Raw genomic sequence first — 16,426 nt, 5'->3', positions numbered from 1 at the left:
TTTTCCTACATGTGTGTGTACCACCTGGTGCCCACGTAGTTCAGCATCAACTCTCCTGGAACTGGAGTTAAAAATGGCTGTGAGCCATCATGTGGATGCTAGGAACCAAACCCAGGTCCTCTGCAAGAGCAACGAGTACTCTTAACCACTGAGCCATTGCTCTAGCTTCTCCTTCTCCATTTCTATTAGAATTAGTTTGGGTCTTATTTCTCATTCTTTTGTTTAGATTATCTTCTGGTTTGTTGATAGATCTTAAATTTTTTTTTTAAAGAACCAACTCTTTGTTTTATTGAGTCTGTATTGTTCTTTTATCATCCATTTTACTAACTTCTTCCCTGATTTTTATTTCTTGCTATTTACTCTTTGTGGGTTTGTCTTTTCATTTTCCTCATACCTTGTGTGTCATTAGCTTATTTATTTGATATCTCTGACCTTTTTCAAAAGATTAATTTATGTGTGTATGTATACATGTGTGTTGCATGTGTATATGCTACCTGTGTGTGGGTGCCTGCAGAGACTAGAAGAGGGCATTAGATCCCTTGAAACTGGTGTTACAGGTTGTTGTGAGCCACCCACTGTGGATGCTGGGGACTGAACTAGAGTTCCCTGGAGGATCAGCCAGCACATTGAATACTGAGCTGTCTCTAGCCCTGAGATCGCTGACTTTACTGTAAGCCCTCATAGCTGTAAACTTTCCCATTAGAACTATCCCAAAAGTTCTGGTAACTTTGACTTGCATTTTCATTTCATTCTAGGAATTGAAATTCCTCCCTGATTTCTTCAGTGACCTACTGGCCATTTAAGAGTGTATTGCTCAGATTGGGCTTGGTGCACAACATTAATTCCAGCACCTGAGAGGCAGAGGCAGAGACAGGAGGATCTTTCCAAGTTCGAGGCCAGCTTGTTCTCCATAGTGAGCTCCAGGACAGTCAGGACTATATAGAAAAATTATGTGTCAATAATAATATATATGTATTTTTAAAATGAGTGTATGTGTGGTTGATGCCTAATAGTATTTCATTATGATAAGATATAAAAATTATCTGTTGAAATTATTCTGTAGATATTTGTTATATTGATTTAACCTATGGTCTAATTAAACACTTTTACTTTTTCAATACAGGGTTTTTCTGTGTAGCCCTTCCTGTCCTATAGAACAGGGTGGTGCCACCATGCCCAGCTTCTAACTTAATTCTTAAATCTCTTTGTTGGTATTAGTTTGCCTGACTTATGTAAAGATGAGCATAGAGTTTGAAATCGCTTGCTATTGTATTAGGAACTGTTTTGTCTTTTTTAACCTATTAATGTTCATTTTATGAAATTAGGAACTCCCAACAATCACTACACATCTATTCACTACTGTTAAATCTTTTTATTGTTGTTATTATATATATTTTTATTTTGTTTTATTGTATGAATGTTTTGCCTGCCTGTATGTCTGTCTACCACATGTGTGCCTCGTCCCTGTGGTGGTCAGAATAGGACATTAGATCACCTATGAGCCACTGTATGGGTGCTGGGCATTGAACCCTGGTCCTCTGCGAGAGCAGCCAGTGCTCTTAACCTCTGAGCCATCTCTCTAGCTCTGTTTTTCATTGTTGTTACATGTATATTTGTGTGTGTGTGTGTGTGTGTGTGTGAGTGAGTGAGTGTGTGTGTGTGTGTGTGTGTGTGTGTGTGTGTGTAGCCAAGGTTGATGCCAGATGTCTTCCTCCATCTCTCTCCACTTTGTATGTTGAGGCAGGATCTCTCACTTGAAACTAGTGCTCACTGATTTAGTTATTCTAGCTAGCCAGGTTTTCCTGGGAATTAATTATCTCAGTCTCTGGAGCACTGGGATACAGGTGGCTACCATATCCAGTCAGCTTAGAATCTGAACTCCTATTGCAAGTGCTTTACCTGCTGAGCTATCTACCCCATGCTAGCCCCTGTTATGTGCTTTTTGTGAATTGTTCATTTCATTATTACGTAGATGCCTACTTTATCTCTTTTGACTAAATTTCATTTGAAATCTATTTTATCTTAAGGTAAATCTACTTCATTTCAATTGTTACCTTGACTTAACCTGGAAGGAAGTCTCACTTAAGGGATTGCCCAGATCAGATTGGCCTGTGGGCATGTCTGTGGGGGATTGTCTTGGTTGGTAATTGATATAGCAGGACCCAGCCCCCTGTGACAACACTTACCCTGGGCAAGTTAGTTAAGCATGAGCCTATGACTGAGCCAGCAAGCAATAGCCTTCTTCCATGACTTCTGCCTCAAGTTCCCGCTTGAGTTCCTTCCCTGACTCCCCTCAATAGTGGACTATAACCTGTAAGCTGAAATAAACTCTTTGTTTTTCCAAATGTGGTCAGAGTGTTTTATTACAGCAACAGAAAGGGACCTACTACAATGAGATATTGGAATAGCTACGCCAGTTTGTTTTCAGCTTTCATTTGCTTTATATATTTGTATACACATTGATTTCCATCCTTTACCTAGTCTGTACCTTTGTTAGTGAGATGTGTTTCTTACAGACAAGTAGTTAGATCTTGTTTTGTTTTATTTAATAAGCTAGTTATATTTTTTTGTATTGATGATATGAGCCCGTTTACATTTAAGGTAAGTCATCCACATACATGCACACATATACATAAACTACACACATACATAATAAAGTAAAATGAGTACATAATACCTAGTAAATATAGAAAAGGATTTTATATCTATTTCCTTTTCTGAAAATGAAAAATGTTAAGTATATTTTAAGTTTTTAGTAAAAATTTGATGATGAAAAAAATATTCAGCAGTAAAACTTACTAAAGTAGGCTTGATTTTCGTCATTGACATATTCAGAGGCATGGATTACTGTCTTTCTCTCTTAGAACTGATGTGTTGTCTTTGTAGTTTTTCATCATTCTTATTATTCCAGATGCTTCTGTCAGACTTTTCTCATCATCATATTGAAATGGCGTGCACTCTACTGGAGACCTGTGGACGATTTCTTTTCAGATCTCCAGAATCACATCTGAGGACCAGTGTGCTTTTGGTAAGGGCTTGTAGATCCTGGTAAGAAGTTGAGGGTCTTTATACCTCAGTGATTCAAAGTATTAATCAATGTTGGTTGTCTTCCTCTGCCATTTGAGTACAAGCATTTCTGTCTAACCTAGAACATCCTGCACAAATGAACTGCCATCCTGGAAAGTCAGGAATTTTTTTCACCTTGTTGCCAGTTCAAAGAAGGATTAATGAGCTAACAATACAGTTCAGTGGTAAAGGCACTTGCTGAGCAAGCCTGGCAACATGAGCTTGATTCCCAGAACCCACACAAAAAGATACAAGAGAACCGACTCCATAAAGTTGTCCCCTGGCCTACATACTTGTGCTGTGACACACGTACACATTGTGCATGCATGTGCACACATGCATACACATACTAACAGTATAATTTTTTATTAAGGGAGAATGAGGTTACCCCATAAAAACAGACAAATTATTCAAATGAATAGGTATTCAGTACTGTTAGATAGAGATCATCTTTGGTTGTGCTATGTTTTTACCCATTTTTAATGTGTAATGTAAACATATAAAGTATAACCTAAAAATTATAAAATTAATTTTTATAGTAAAGTTATAAAATGGGGCTGGAAAGATGGCGTAGTGGTTAAGACCATGTACTGCTCTTACAGAGGACCTAAGTTTTGTTCCTGGCACATGTTTTAGGTGACTCAGCCCCCTGTAACCCCAGCTGCAAGAGATCTGACACCCTATTCTGGCCTCTACAGGCACCACACACATATGCACATGTGTACAAACCCATATATACATAGAAACAGATTTTAAAAATTAGGGGGAAATTATAAATACAGTCTTAAAATTTTAATTTGGAAGAGAACTTGTTTAGCTGATTAGGATTTGAAAAGGCCACAAGTTTATTAAGCATTATTATCTAAGCATCTGCTTAGAGACTTTGGTGTAAAGAGAAAGATGTGTGTAGGAGGGAGTTAAGTAGATTCTGTAATACAACCACTACACATATCTTGGTTGTGACATTTTATCTATCTTACTTTATAGTCTAGTTTCAAGGCTGAATAGTTTTCTGGTAAGATTTGAAATGAAGAAATGTGGATTTATTTGTATGATTTCTTGGCAGAAACTCTTCCTGTGATGACCATCAAATGAAACCAAAATGCTCTTATTCTAGGATTCTTTATTCCTAGCTTAACTTCTGTTCTCAATAGTAAGAGTCAAGGCTAAAAGGGATGGGAGTGGGGCAGGGAATTCACTTAACTTCTTAGGATGTAAACTGTTGTGCTGCTACAGGTTTTAGAACATACGAGTTCATGACCACTTGACCTTAGATGGTACCCCATAAAATAGTGAAAGAGTTCTGCTATAAATGTGACTTGATTTATAACTATGCAAGCTTGTATTAACCCTAAGGAGTGTAAGGCTCAAATGTGTAAGTGAGATTAAGGAATAAGAATCAAATAAAAGAGCAACTCTGACTTGAGCTGTTCTGTGTGTAACTGATTATAAATACCTTCTCAAGAGTTTATGCCATCCAGTATTATACCATTTAATCTGGAATATCTCTACAGACAAGGAAACTATTAGCCCCCAAGGTCTTAGAACTTAGTGTGCTCAGCTTCAGCTTGAAGTGTGACTGAAAAGGTCTCGTCCTCATCAGAACTTTTAGCCTATATACCTATATACCATGGCCTTTTCAGAGCAAGTAAGTGGTTTTATTTCATGCATTGTGGAATGTTTTGGTTAATCTAGACATTTTCTTCTAGGAACAAATGATGAGAAAGAAACAAGCAATGCATCTTGATGCACGGTATGTTACAATGGTTGAAAATGCATATTACTATTGCAACCCACCTCCAGCTGAAAAGACAGTGAGAAAGAAACGTCCTCCTCTTCAGGAGTATGTCCGCAAACTTCTGTACAAGGATCTCTCTAAGGTCACTACTGAGAAGGTAAAATTGGAATCAGATCATTTAGTAATGTTGCCTTGAAATTTGTGATGTTGCTGCACTCATATACATTCTAGAACAGGTAGGGATTGAGCAGGGTTCTAGTATGCATAATTGTGTTCAAGTCATCCTTGGAAGGAATTCATGGAACGCTACAGAATATTTAAGCCATGTGTTTTATATTTTTTATAACTTTTTATCATTAAAATGTTTCACTTCTAAACTTAATTGTGATACTGTACACATTTAAAACTTTTTATCTTTTTTGTTATTATTCTTTTTGTATTTATGTTTTTGGTGTTTGCAGAGGTGCTGGTGGTAACCAGGGCTTTGTGCATGCTAGACAGGTAACTGGTACATGATCCCTCTGAAATTTCCTTTTTTTTTTTTTTGTTTTGTTTTGTTTTGTTTTTCGAGACAGGGTTTCTCTGTGTAGTTTTGTGCCTTTCCTGGAACTCACTCTGTAGCCCAGGCTGGCCTAGAACTCACAGAGATCCGCCTGCCTCTGCCTCCCGAGTGCTGGGGTTAAAGGCATGCGCCACCACCGCCCGGCACGTAATTTGGGATATCTATTTCTTTCTTTCTGGAGAAGACCCCAACAGGATGATTTTTTTTTCCCCCAGGAAAAGCTAAGAACCACTTACCTTAATTGTTATGGTTACCTTGTTAAAAACTTTACTTTTACAATGGGGACAGAATGTTTCCTTGTTAACTTTACAAGTTGGCACATTAGAAAGTGCTGAGTTCCTTTTTATTTAGGGTAGAAAGTGATAAGAAATGACTACATCTTTGAAAATTGAAGCTGTCTTTCAGAGTTGTTTAAAACAGTTTTAGAATGGAAAGCATTAAAAGCTTCTGTAGTGATGAAGTGATGACATTTCTAGTGAAAGTGGTAAGGAGAGCATGCCTAGTACATGGTTATAGAAAGCAGATAGACATAAAAGGACTGTTCACAATCTGCCGGTAGTATCTGTTTGCTTCCATAGCAAAAGTCTGTCTTCAGAGAGAACTCTGCTGATTATCTTGTTTCTAAGAAATTTTGAAATAGTAAAACCAGCATGAAGAGCTTTTTGTTGTTGTTGTTTGTTTTTCAAGACAGGGTTTCTCTGTAGCTTTGGAGCCTGTCCTGGACTAGCTCTGTAGACCAGGCTGGTCTTGAACTCACAAAGATCCACCTGCTTCTGCCTCCCAAGTGCTGGGATTACAGGCGTGCGCCACCACCGCCCGGCACATAAAGAGCATTTTTATTTTACCAGACACCTCAATATGCACTGCACATATATTAACTTGTTTAATTCTGTGAACTAGGAAATAAGTGTTTGTACTTTTATTATTTACCATTTTACACACGAGAAAACTGAGGTTATCCTCTCTCTTAAGTGACTTAAAATATTTGTGTATGTGTGTATGTATATGTTTGTGTGTGCACATGCATGCGGAGGCCATAAGGTTAATGGCAGTCAGGTGTTTTCTCTCGCTAAACCCGGAACTCACAAATTCAGCTTTACTGGCTTACCAGCAAACTTCAGGGAGCACCCTGTCCCTGCCTTTCCAGCATTGGAATTACAGGAGTGTGTGGTCATGCCCGGCCATACTTTTTATGTGGACTGTGGGAGCATCAAATTCAGGCCTTCAGGATTGCATAGCAGACACTTCATAGCTGAGCCTCCTCCCCAACTTGGTTTTTAAATGTTTTTAAGTTATCAAAGAATGGGTCTCATTATGGCTTTTCCATACATAGTGTGTCATATTTTTTCCTACTCCTCCCTCCCCTAAGCCCTCTTGTCTTCTTGATCCCCTTCTGTCCTCCTGCTAGTCTTCTCGTCTGCTTCATCTCATATTCCTGTACGCTCCCTTACTCTACGCTTCCCCTTCATCTGTGTCTTCATCCCCCAAGTTTTCTTCAGACTTTGTATCCTGCAAACACACACACACACACACACACACACACACACACACACACACAAATTTAAATTTAAGAGTTCACATGAGAGGGAATATGTGATGTATGTCTGAGTATGACTTATCTTGCTTAACATAATGATCCTAGCTCTATTTTCCTTCAAATCTCTTAATTTCATTTTTACAGTTGAGTAAGATTCCATTGTGTACTACATTTTTTAATTCATCCTCTGTTGGTGGGCATCTTTATTGATTTCCATAACTTAAACTATTGTAAGATGTACATCAATAAAAATGGATGTTCAGGTATCTCTGTAGTACAGTAACTTAGAATACTTTAGATATATACCCAGGTGGTATATTTGGTCATATAGTAGTAGTTCTGTTATTAGTTTTCTTGAAGAATATCCACATTCACTTCCATAGTGGCTATACTAGTTAATATTCCTACCATTTGTAATACAGGGTTCTAATCTTTCCTCCTCTTCCTCCTCCTCCTCTTCCTCCTCCTTTCTTCTTCCTCTTCCTCCCCCTCTTCCTCTTCTTCTTTTCCTCTTTTTTTCTAGAGACAGGGTCTCTCTACATAGTCCTGACTGTCCTGGAACTCACTATATAGGCTGGGCTGACTTTGAGCTTACATCTAGATCCACCTGCCTCTGCCTCCCGAATGCTGGGATGAAAGGCGTGTGCCTCCACCACTCTTCCTACATTCTCACCAGCATTTGTTGTCATTTGTTTTCTTAATGTAGTCATTATGATTAGGCATGGACTCATAATGTAGTTTAATTTGTCTTTCTTTGATGGCTTAGGATTTGAATACTTTTTCACATAAACAATAATAATCAATTTACATTTGCTATATCTCTTCATTCTGATGATTTTTTTTCACAACTCCTTTGTTAATTTTTGAGATTATTTCTTATGCTTATATAGTCCTTTCAAGAAGGCCTTTCCTGGGGCAGGAGAGATGGCTCAGCGGTTAAGAGCACTGACTGCTCTCCCAGAGGTTCTGAGTTCAATTCCCAGCACCCACATGGTGGCTCATAGCCACCTGTAATGAGATCTGGTGTCTTCATAATAAATAAATAACTCTTTAAAAAAAAAAAAAAAAAAGAAGGCCTTTCCTGTGCCTGTGTGTGTTGTTGATGTGTTTCCTCTTTTTTCCTCTAGCACTTTCAAAGGTTCAGTCTTTCATTAAGGTCTTTAATCCATCTTAAATTGGTTTTTCTGAAGGGAGATGGATGGATCTAGTTTCATTCTTTCCTTAGTGGATATCCAGTATGATTTGATTTGCTGAAAAAAAACTGTCTTTGGTTTTGTTTTCTAATGTGTGTTTTTATGCAAATTTATTTCTAGGTCATCCATTCTGTTCCATTGGTCTAAATTTGAGGTTTTTGTTGGATATTGATTTTTTAAAAATATGATTATTTTTGTCAAATAAGGTATAAGAGAACACTAACTTTGGCAAACCTTGGCCTTTTTCTTTCATTGAGCTGAGTCTTTGACTGTATACTATTAGTTTGATTATTTTTTATTACATTTAAATTTTTTATGTGTGTACATGCCATGTAATTAACTACTGAGTCATCTCATAAGAACCCAAATACTCTAGGAATTTTTGGAAATTATGGAAAGGTTTAGAGAATAATGATAATAAAATTTTAAAATTAATAAATCTTATTTTACCTGTTTCTAAAGTAAGAAAACTGAAGTATTTCAGATTTTAAAAGTTCTGTCCGTCTGCATGATAATAAGGCTAAAGTACTTGAATTATTATACATACTTAATAATTTAAGCAATATTTTCTTCATGTAGGTTTTGAGACAGATGCGAAAGTTGCCCTGGCAAGACCAAGAAGTGAAAGACTATGTTATTTGTTGTATGATAAACATCTGGAATGTGAAATACAATAGCATCCACTGTGTAGCCAACCTCTTAGCAGGGCTAGTGCTCTACCAGGAGGATGTTGGGATCCATGTTGTGGATGGAGTACTCGAAGATATTCGACTGGGAATGGAGGTAACAGATTTCTTTTATAGTCACCAGGTTAGAATTTGTGGAGGACATAAATAGTCTCTAAATCCTACTATTCAAAATAATAATTTGAACTGGGGAGTGGTGGCACATGCTTGTAATCCCAACACTCAAAAGGCAGAGGCAGGCAGATCTTTGTAAATTTGAGGCCAGCCTGGTCTGTAGAGTTAGTTCCAGAACAACCAGGGCTACACAGAGAAACACTGTCATGAAAAATCTAAATAAAATAAAATAAATAAATAAAGACAAAGAGAAAGAAGAAGAATAATTAGAAAAACTATTCCTTTCTTGCATTAAATCATTTGCTGCTCCTTGGGAGTTACTTATGAGTAAATGTGTGTGCTAAATTTTCTGCTACAACCTCAGACAATCATTAGTATTTTTTCATTCTTTTTCTGAAGTTCTTTTAAGCTTATTTTGTCAGATTATACTAAATTCTTACTATTTCTAGGTTACTATTGAGACTCAACTTAGAGTAATCTATAAGTTATTAATTAAAAAATTTGACAATTATAGGAATTTTCTTTAAGTACTTTCCTTTTAATATAAATCTTACATAACTAGATGCTTGCGTTTCTTGATTCATAGGTTACAAAGAAAACAGGTTGAATGGGCTGATAGGAAGAATTATAGTATAACTAGAAAAAGTTCATTTAATAATAACTTAATATTCAACTTATTCAACAATATCTTAACATGTTTTTTATATGCCTAGAAAGTGACAAGATATTTAAAAGTGGCCACATTATTAGGCAAGGAGTAAGAAAAGTGTCTTCATTTCTCTGTTGGATGTTCTTTGAATACTTGATACTGTTAAGTTAGAATTAACCCCCCCCAGTTAATATTGCTACCCTTCAGTGAAAACCTGTGGGGTGTTTTTGTTTTGTTTTTCAGGTTAATCAACCTAAATTTAACCAGAGGCGTATCAGTAGTGCCAAGTTCTTAGGAGAACTTTATAATTACAGAATGGTGGAATCAGCTGTTATTTTCAGAACTCTTTATTCTTTTACTTCATTTGGTGTCAACCCTGATGGTTCTCCAAGTTCACTGGACCCTCCTGAGCATCTATTCAGAATTAGACTAGTGTGCACTATTTTGGATACCTGTGGCCAGTACTTTGACAGAGGTTCCAGTAAACGAAAACTTGACTGCTTCCTTGTGTATTTTCAGGTATGTAAACACAATATGCAATTTTTTATCTTTGAATGAATATACAACAGAAATTTTAGCAAAGAAATGATGTATTGTTTATATGTTCATAATTAGGTTGTACATATTGTAGAGACCTTAAATTGTGTGATGGATTCACACAAACACACTCTAATTTTTTGTAGCATTTATCATTGATAATGATTGGTTGCTAATTTTAAGAATTATATAGATTGTGAATTTGGCACAATATATACATTGTGGTATTTGATACAGTAATTCTTAAAGTACCTGAGGGTTTGGGGGGGTGTTTGTTTGTTTGTTTGTTTGTTTGTTTAGAAAGTGACACCATGTAGCCCAGGCTGGCCTTCAATTCATGATCCTCCTGCCCCAGCTTCCCAAGTGCTGGGATCATAGATGTGCAGTGCCACAACCAGCTACTTGCAACTTGATAATATTCTTCTCTCTTGTCTGTTTTAGTTCATATCCAAAGTGCTTGTTTCTAAAAGATCCAATTTATCTACTTACCTGTTTACTTACTTAACCTATTTAGTGAAATAACAGATCACGTAAGCATTTATAAAGCAAAAAGTAAATGTTTTCATTAGTAAACTTTTGGGTTGTGCTTTTCATATTTATTTTTATTTATTCCACAATTTGTGATTTAGAATAAGTTTGATGTAAATTAAATTCAATACAGGGTAATTGTACAACTTCTATAAATTTTGTATCACAGAAGTTAACTTCTAGGTTGATTGCACATACTTCAGTCATCATTCCCTGTAAAATACAATAAAAGTACTAATTAGGGGGCTGGGGATTTAGCTCAGTGGTAGAGTGCTTGCTAGGCAAGCACAAGGCTCTGGGTTTGGTCCTCAGCTCTGGCAAAAAAAAAAAAAAAAAAAGAAATGATAGCTCATCATCAACTGCTTAAGATGTTGCTGAGTAAATATCAATAGTATTTGATTCTACACAACCACAGTTGTTAGCAATTTACCTCTTGAGAAGAAAGAAGTATTATAACTTGAGGCATCAGATGTATCCACATAGTAGTAGCTAGGATTGATCTGGAAATAATAATGTTGGGGAATTTCATTTTAACGTTCTCATACTCCTATACCTACTGCCTTATTTTACAAATTTATGAGCAAGAAATGAGGGAAGGAGTTTACAGGTTTGAGGGTGAAAGTCCCTGTTTTATAGGACTGTCTTAAACTGGAGGTGTCTATATTAAATACCTGAGTTTTGCTTGAAAGAGATGGTTATAAGTATTAATATCCAAGGTAGAATCTCTTTGAGAAGAGAATCCTTGATTAACATCTGCTATTCTAGCTTCGGAGAAAAAAGAGCTACTCAGAAATACTCAGAACTGAAAATTAACAAAGGTGTGTTTTCCAAGTTAATTTGACAGAAAAATGTGGCAGAAATATATATAAGGTCTGAGAGTTTGAAATGAGTTAGGCTTCAGATGAGATTATTGTATTCTGCCTAGAATATAGAATGTCAGTCTTCTGTGATGAGATTGTCATATCTCACTAAAATAGAGTACAGGTTATGCTTTAGAAGGAAGGTGGGAAGGATCAGCTGAAAAATGCTGAACTTCCAAGTACATGTGTATTATATGGGACATCACTAAGATGGTTGGAGTTTAATCTACATTTCAGTAAGCTTTCTCGTGAGGCCTACACTTTGAATAGCAAGAGCCTAGGCCACGAGGTGAAGGGAAGACGGAAGCACCCAGAAGAACATGTTTGTGTACCGAATATATATTTATATTTTTAGAAAATTCATAAAAATACATATGCTTAGATTGTGCTGCTTGTTAGAGTATATTAGGAATTAGAACAAGAACAGGGTAGAATGAGAGAACACACTAGTATAGAGGAAAAATATCTACTTAGTGTGTAAATAGTAGCTGCTTAGTAAATGTTCATAATTTATTTTTGTATTTTTCAAAAAGTTTTACCCTCAAATACTTTAATAGACCTTTTTTAAAAAAAAATGAAGCAAGTGGCAATAGAAAAAATAATGACAATTTATCCAAACTGTGGTATCAAATCTGCTTTTATAAAGTTAAATGTATCAACTCTGGGGTATGGAAGTAGATTTTCTACCTTTGTTTCAGAGTACCTGAAAGTGTATTTGGCATTTTGTTTATAATTTCTCCATGTCTTTTTTTTTTTTTTTCAAACCTATGGCAGCCAGAATAAAAAATGTTTAAAGTCAACAACTGGTTCAAAATTATATAGATAAGAGAAAATAATTGGAAGTAGGATCATTGCTGTTGACCTTTAATAAAAAGTATAGGTTTCTTGTTTAACTTAGTTATTATAACTAGGTAACATCACAATACAACTTACTATTTTAAACTTTTGTTATTAATTTCTTATAGCTAAATTTATTTTTCATTTGTTATCAGCGTTATGTTTGGTGGAAGAAAAGTTTGGAGGTTTGGACAAAAGACCATCCATTTCCTATTGATATAGATTACATGATCAGTGATACACTAGAACTGCTAAGACCAAAGATCAAACTCTGTAATTCTCTGGAAGAATCCATCAGGCAGGTACAAGACTTGGAACGAGAATTCTTAATAAAACTAGGTAAGCAAATCATTACAGAGAGAAAATGAAGGGGATTTGGTTAGATTGTCTGTAGTCTGTTTTATAATGTTTCCAGTCAGTTTTGTATTTGCATACCTTGTATCTTTGATGTTGAGTACTGCATAATAGGGTTAGGTGAGACCTTTGTTACCTTGTTAGTTTCACTAAGTGATCTCAAATTGAAATAAAATGTCAAGCAGGACTTAAAGTAAGTGATAGTGAAGAAAAAATACAGTTTTGTGAACTGCTTTTAATTTTAGACTCTGGTTTCTGATCAAACCTTTGGATGAAAGTGTCTCATATGTATAGTGTATTTTTAGCTGCTGTTATTCCTGAGAACACACAGGCTTCAGAGTTTGGAAAGGAGTACCACTTAGAAATTTGGAATAACTACAAAATTTCAGATCTCATTCATTAGTGGAGTTGGCTGAGTCTAGTGAAAATGTGCTGCTAAAAGGTTATCAGTACGGTTCTCTTTATGCTTCTGAGTTGGCTACAGAAGACTTAACCTTTGAACATCACCCCCAGAGAATATAGCAATATATTAGTTTTGTCACCAGGTAACAAGTACAAGGTCTAGTCATACCAACCTAGTTTACATGCTAATAGCTCTTCTGTATCATCTGTTTTTATTGTATTTTCCATGTTACATTTTCAGTTGGTAAAGCTATTTTATTTCTCATTAGTGCTTGGTATGTTCATGCACATCTTTACTTCCAGTTACACTTATACTATTAATTTATTGTGTTACATGTCTGAAGAACCAGCTTAAAATAAAGGCATAAATAATAGTCCCCGCCTTACCCCAGGTATCCAGAATATTGATAAACTTGCTATCTCCAAGGTAAATCCTCATTTGGAGAATATGCTTATGCTTGCCTGATTTTCAAATCCCTGCCACTGACTGTGCAAGTACTGACTTGTCGTATGGCTCACTTCACAAAGACCTAGGGTGAGTCTTGGCTTTTCAACCTTGGCTTTTCAACCTTGACCTAGGTTATCCAATTTCTTTCTCTTTTCAGATTTTCAATTACATAAACAATCATTTCAGGCAAAGCATTATCATCTTAAGTATTCACATTCTCTGTATGTTTTGAAATTGTTAAGATGCAGCCTAGGGCCCAGAAGTTTTCATAAATGGTTCAACTGCATATAGGGGCATAAGGAAAGAGAAAAGATTGTTTTGTTGTTGTTTGTTGCTGTTGTTGTTGTTGTTTTTGTAAATTAAAGAGTAAAAGACTTTGACCTTCCTAGGAGGAGCCCGAAGAGGGGAAAAGTGAATTACTATTTATGGTTTGAAACTCTAAAGATGGTAGCACTTAAGATGGGTCTGTGCCCAAGTTGTCTCTGTTTTCCTCCTGATTTTAGAGGTTAGAGAAAAGGCAGAGGTTGTATGCAGAGAGTATTCCTTAAGTCCGCTTTCTGTTGATAGACTGTAGCATCATGCATTTTTGCCGTTGTTTGTCTTTAAGCACCTGGAAACACTTCATTTTAGCTTTATAGCATCCAGTACAAAGAGTGAAGCTAGTGGGAGCACTAAAATGATTTTTAATGTCTTAAACTATTACAGTATTATGGTAGATAATGTTTATGGCAGTAATTCTGAGAATACAAAGAAAATCACCTGTATTGCATTCAGAAAGAATGATGCATTAGTATAATTTGTGTTCTTTTTTTTTTTTTAATTTTTCATGGTTTTTGTAGTTTTCTAACTGGACTTCTTTTAAATCTTTGTTTGCTTTTATAAAATAGATTATATTTCTTTGGATATGCCTTAATTACTTAATTCTATTGTTTGACTCTAAGATTTTCCCAATTTTACATCATTTTGTTATTTTTTTTAATTGACTTTAGTTTCTTTAGGTAGATAAAAAGAAAAGGGGGCTAAGATATTTTTCTTTAAATTACAAAAATTTTAAAAAAGCCAAAATGATATTTAATTTTGTTTTGGAAGTTCCAACTAGTACTGCAAAGAACAGAAATGAGAGAAGTAAAAATAAGATATTCAAGCCAGGCAGTGGTGGCACACACCTTTAATCCCAGCACCTGAGAGGCAGAGGAAGGCGGATCTCTGTGAGTTTGAGGCCAGCCTGGTTTACAGAGTGAGTTCCAGGACAGCCAAAGCTACACAGAGAAACGCTATCTTGAAAAACCAAAAAAGAAAAAGAAAGAAAATAAGGTGTGTGTGTGTGTATATATATATATATATATATATATATATATATATATATATATATATATATTTTTTTTTTTTTTTTTTCCTTCCCAGAGCTGAGGATCAAACCTAGGGCCTTGTGCTTGCTAGGCAAGCGCTCTACCACTGAGCTAAATCCCCAACCCCAAGAATTTCTTAAATTCTAAACAAAGCCAAAAACGATTAAAGGTCTAAAACTAATTCTAATTAAATATAAGGCAATTTAGCATATAATGAATACAGATTCTTAAAAATAGAATAAAGAAAACCAGTGAACCAAATGGGTTGAATATTTATTTTTTGAAAGCTTAAAAATGATCTAGTACTAGTGTTTCCATTTTAAAATTGTAGGAGAATGCACCCCAAAATAATAAATTTGGTTGTTTAAAATTTTTCATATATGTAGTCTAGTGGCATATACACCTGTACTCTCAGCCTTGGAAGGCATAGGCAAAGAGTCAAAGGCCAGTATGAATATTAAGGGAGACTGTCCCAGAAAAAAAAAATAACAAACCCGCAAAACCACACAAAATGCATACATTTATACAATTTGAAATTAAGATAAAAATTATTTCCATGCCAGGTTATTACCACTTTAGTATGAAGTGCATAGGCAAACTGATAGAATAGCATCTGTAAGGATAGGTAAATGAATATGATATATGTAAACTAAGAAAGTTTGTTTTAATGTGTATGATTTGTTTGCCAGAATGATTCAGGTGTCATTTGTGACCAACAAAGCTCAAATTAAAGCACAGTTAATATATAAGACAGGATAAAAAAACACATGCTCTTAGCTGGACGGTGGTGGCACACACCTTTAATCATAGCATTCAGGAGGCAGAGGCAGGTGGATCTCTGAATTCGAGGCCAGCCTGGTCTACAGAGTGAGATCCAGGACAGGCTCCAAAGCTACAGAGAAACCAAAGCTGTCTCGAAAAACAAAGAAACAAAAACAAACAAACAAACAAAACAAAAACACATGCTCTTATGACTTCCAGATATATGGAGGATAACTTCAGCTAAGCAGAGAAATACAAGTTAAATAACCTGAAAAGAGGCATTATAGCTATTATCACTACTGTGATGAGCAGGAAAACTGAATTATCAAGCAATTCAAGTTGAAAGATAAACGTGTTTTATTTTGTTCCCCAAGTATACTTCTAACATTTTAATAGTCTAAATTTTGTGTGTATTTTACATTTTGTTATCTATATGTCCTTTATATAGTTCATACAATTGTTTACACTGACAGTGTTTCCTAGGTATTTGGAGTTTGATCATTTTTCTTAGTTGAGCAAATGCAAAAGGCAGTACTTACAAATTGGTTTTGAAATTTTGTTGCAGTACAAATACAAATGTTAGAAATAATATTGTTTTTCCTGATACTTTGGAAGCATGACTATCAAAACAGTTGCTTACAGAATGTTTTCTCAGTGATGCATATTTAAAGGAGGGAAGACAATAATGTGATAATGTTTCATATCTCATAAGTTATCACTGTGTTGATATGTTTACTGATAACATTTACTTTGTAAACTCCTGGATTTGCATTGTTTGCCTTTGACAATTATTAGTCAATTTTT

The 16,426-nt window shown here is 35.4% G+C and overlaps 1 protein-coding gene across 2 annotated transcripts in view; it reads left to right on the top strand.

Annotated features, from left to right (window-relative positions):
• Upf2 (UPF2 regulator of nonsense mediated mRNA decay) overlaps positions 1 to 16,426 on the top strand; it is a 115,616-nt gene that overhangs the window by 69,308 nt on the left and 29,882 nt on the right. For both annotated transcript variants that reach the window (XM_036188005.1, XM_036188006.1), the window contains exons 11-15: positions 2,912 to 3,028; positions 4,776 to 4,961; positions 8,676 to 8,879; positions 9,789 to 10,064; positions 12,463 to 12,646. In XM_036188005.1, coding sequence (XP_036043898.1) covers positions 2,912 to 3,028; positions 4,776 to 4,961; positions 8,676 to 8,879; positions 9,789 to 10,064; positions 12,463 to 12,646 — 967 coding nt within the window. The remainder of the gene's footprint in view (positions 1 to 2,911; positions 3,029 to 4,775; positions 4,962 to 8,675; positions 8,880 to 9,788; positions 10,065 to 12,462; positions 12,647 to 16,426) is intronic.

This window comes from Onychomys torridus, chromosome 5 (genome assembly GCF_903995425.1).
Source record: "Onychomys torridus chromosome 5, mOncTor1.1, whole genome shotgun sequence".
In the NCBI taxonomy this organism is placed as follows: Eukaryota; Metazoa; Chordata; class Mammalia; order Rodentia; family Cricetidae; genus Onychomys; species Onychomys torridus.
Note: the sequence above shows the minus strand (reverse complement) of the source record. Positions and strands in the feature narration are given on the sequence as shown.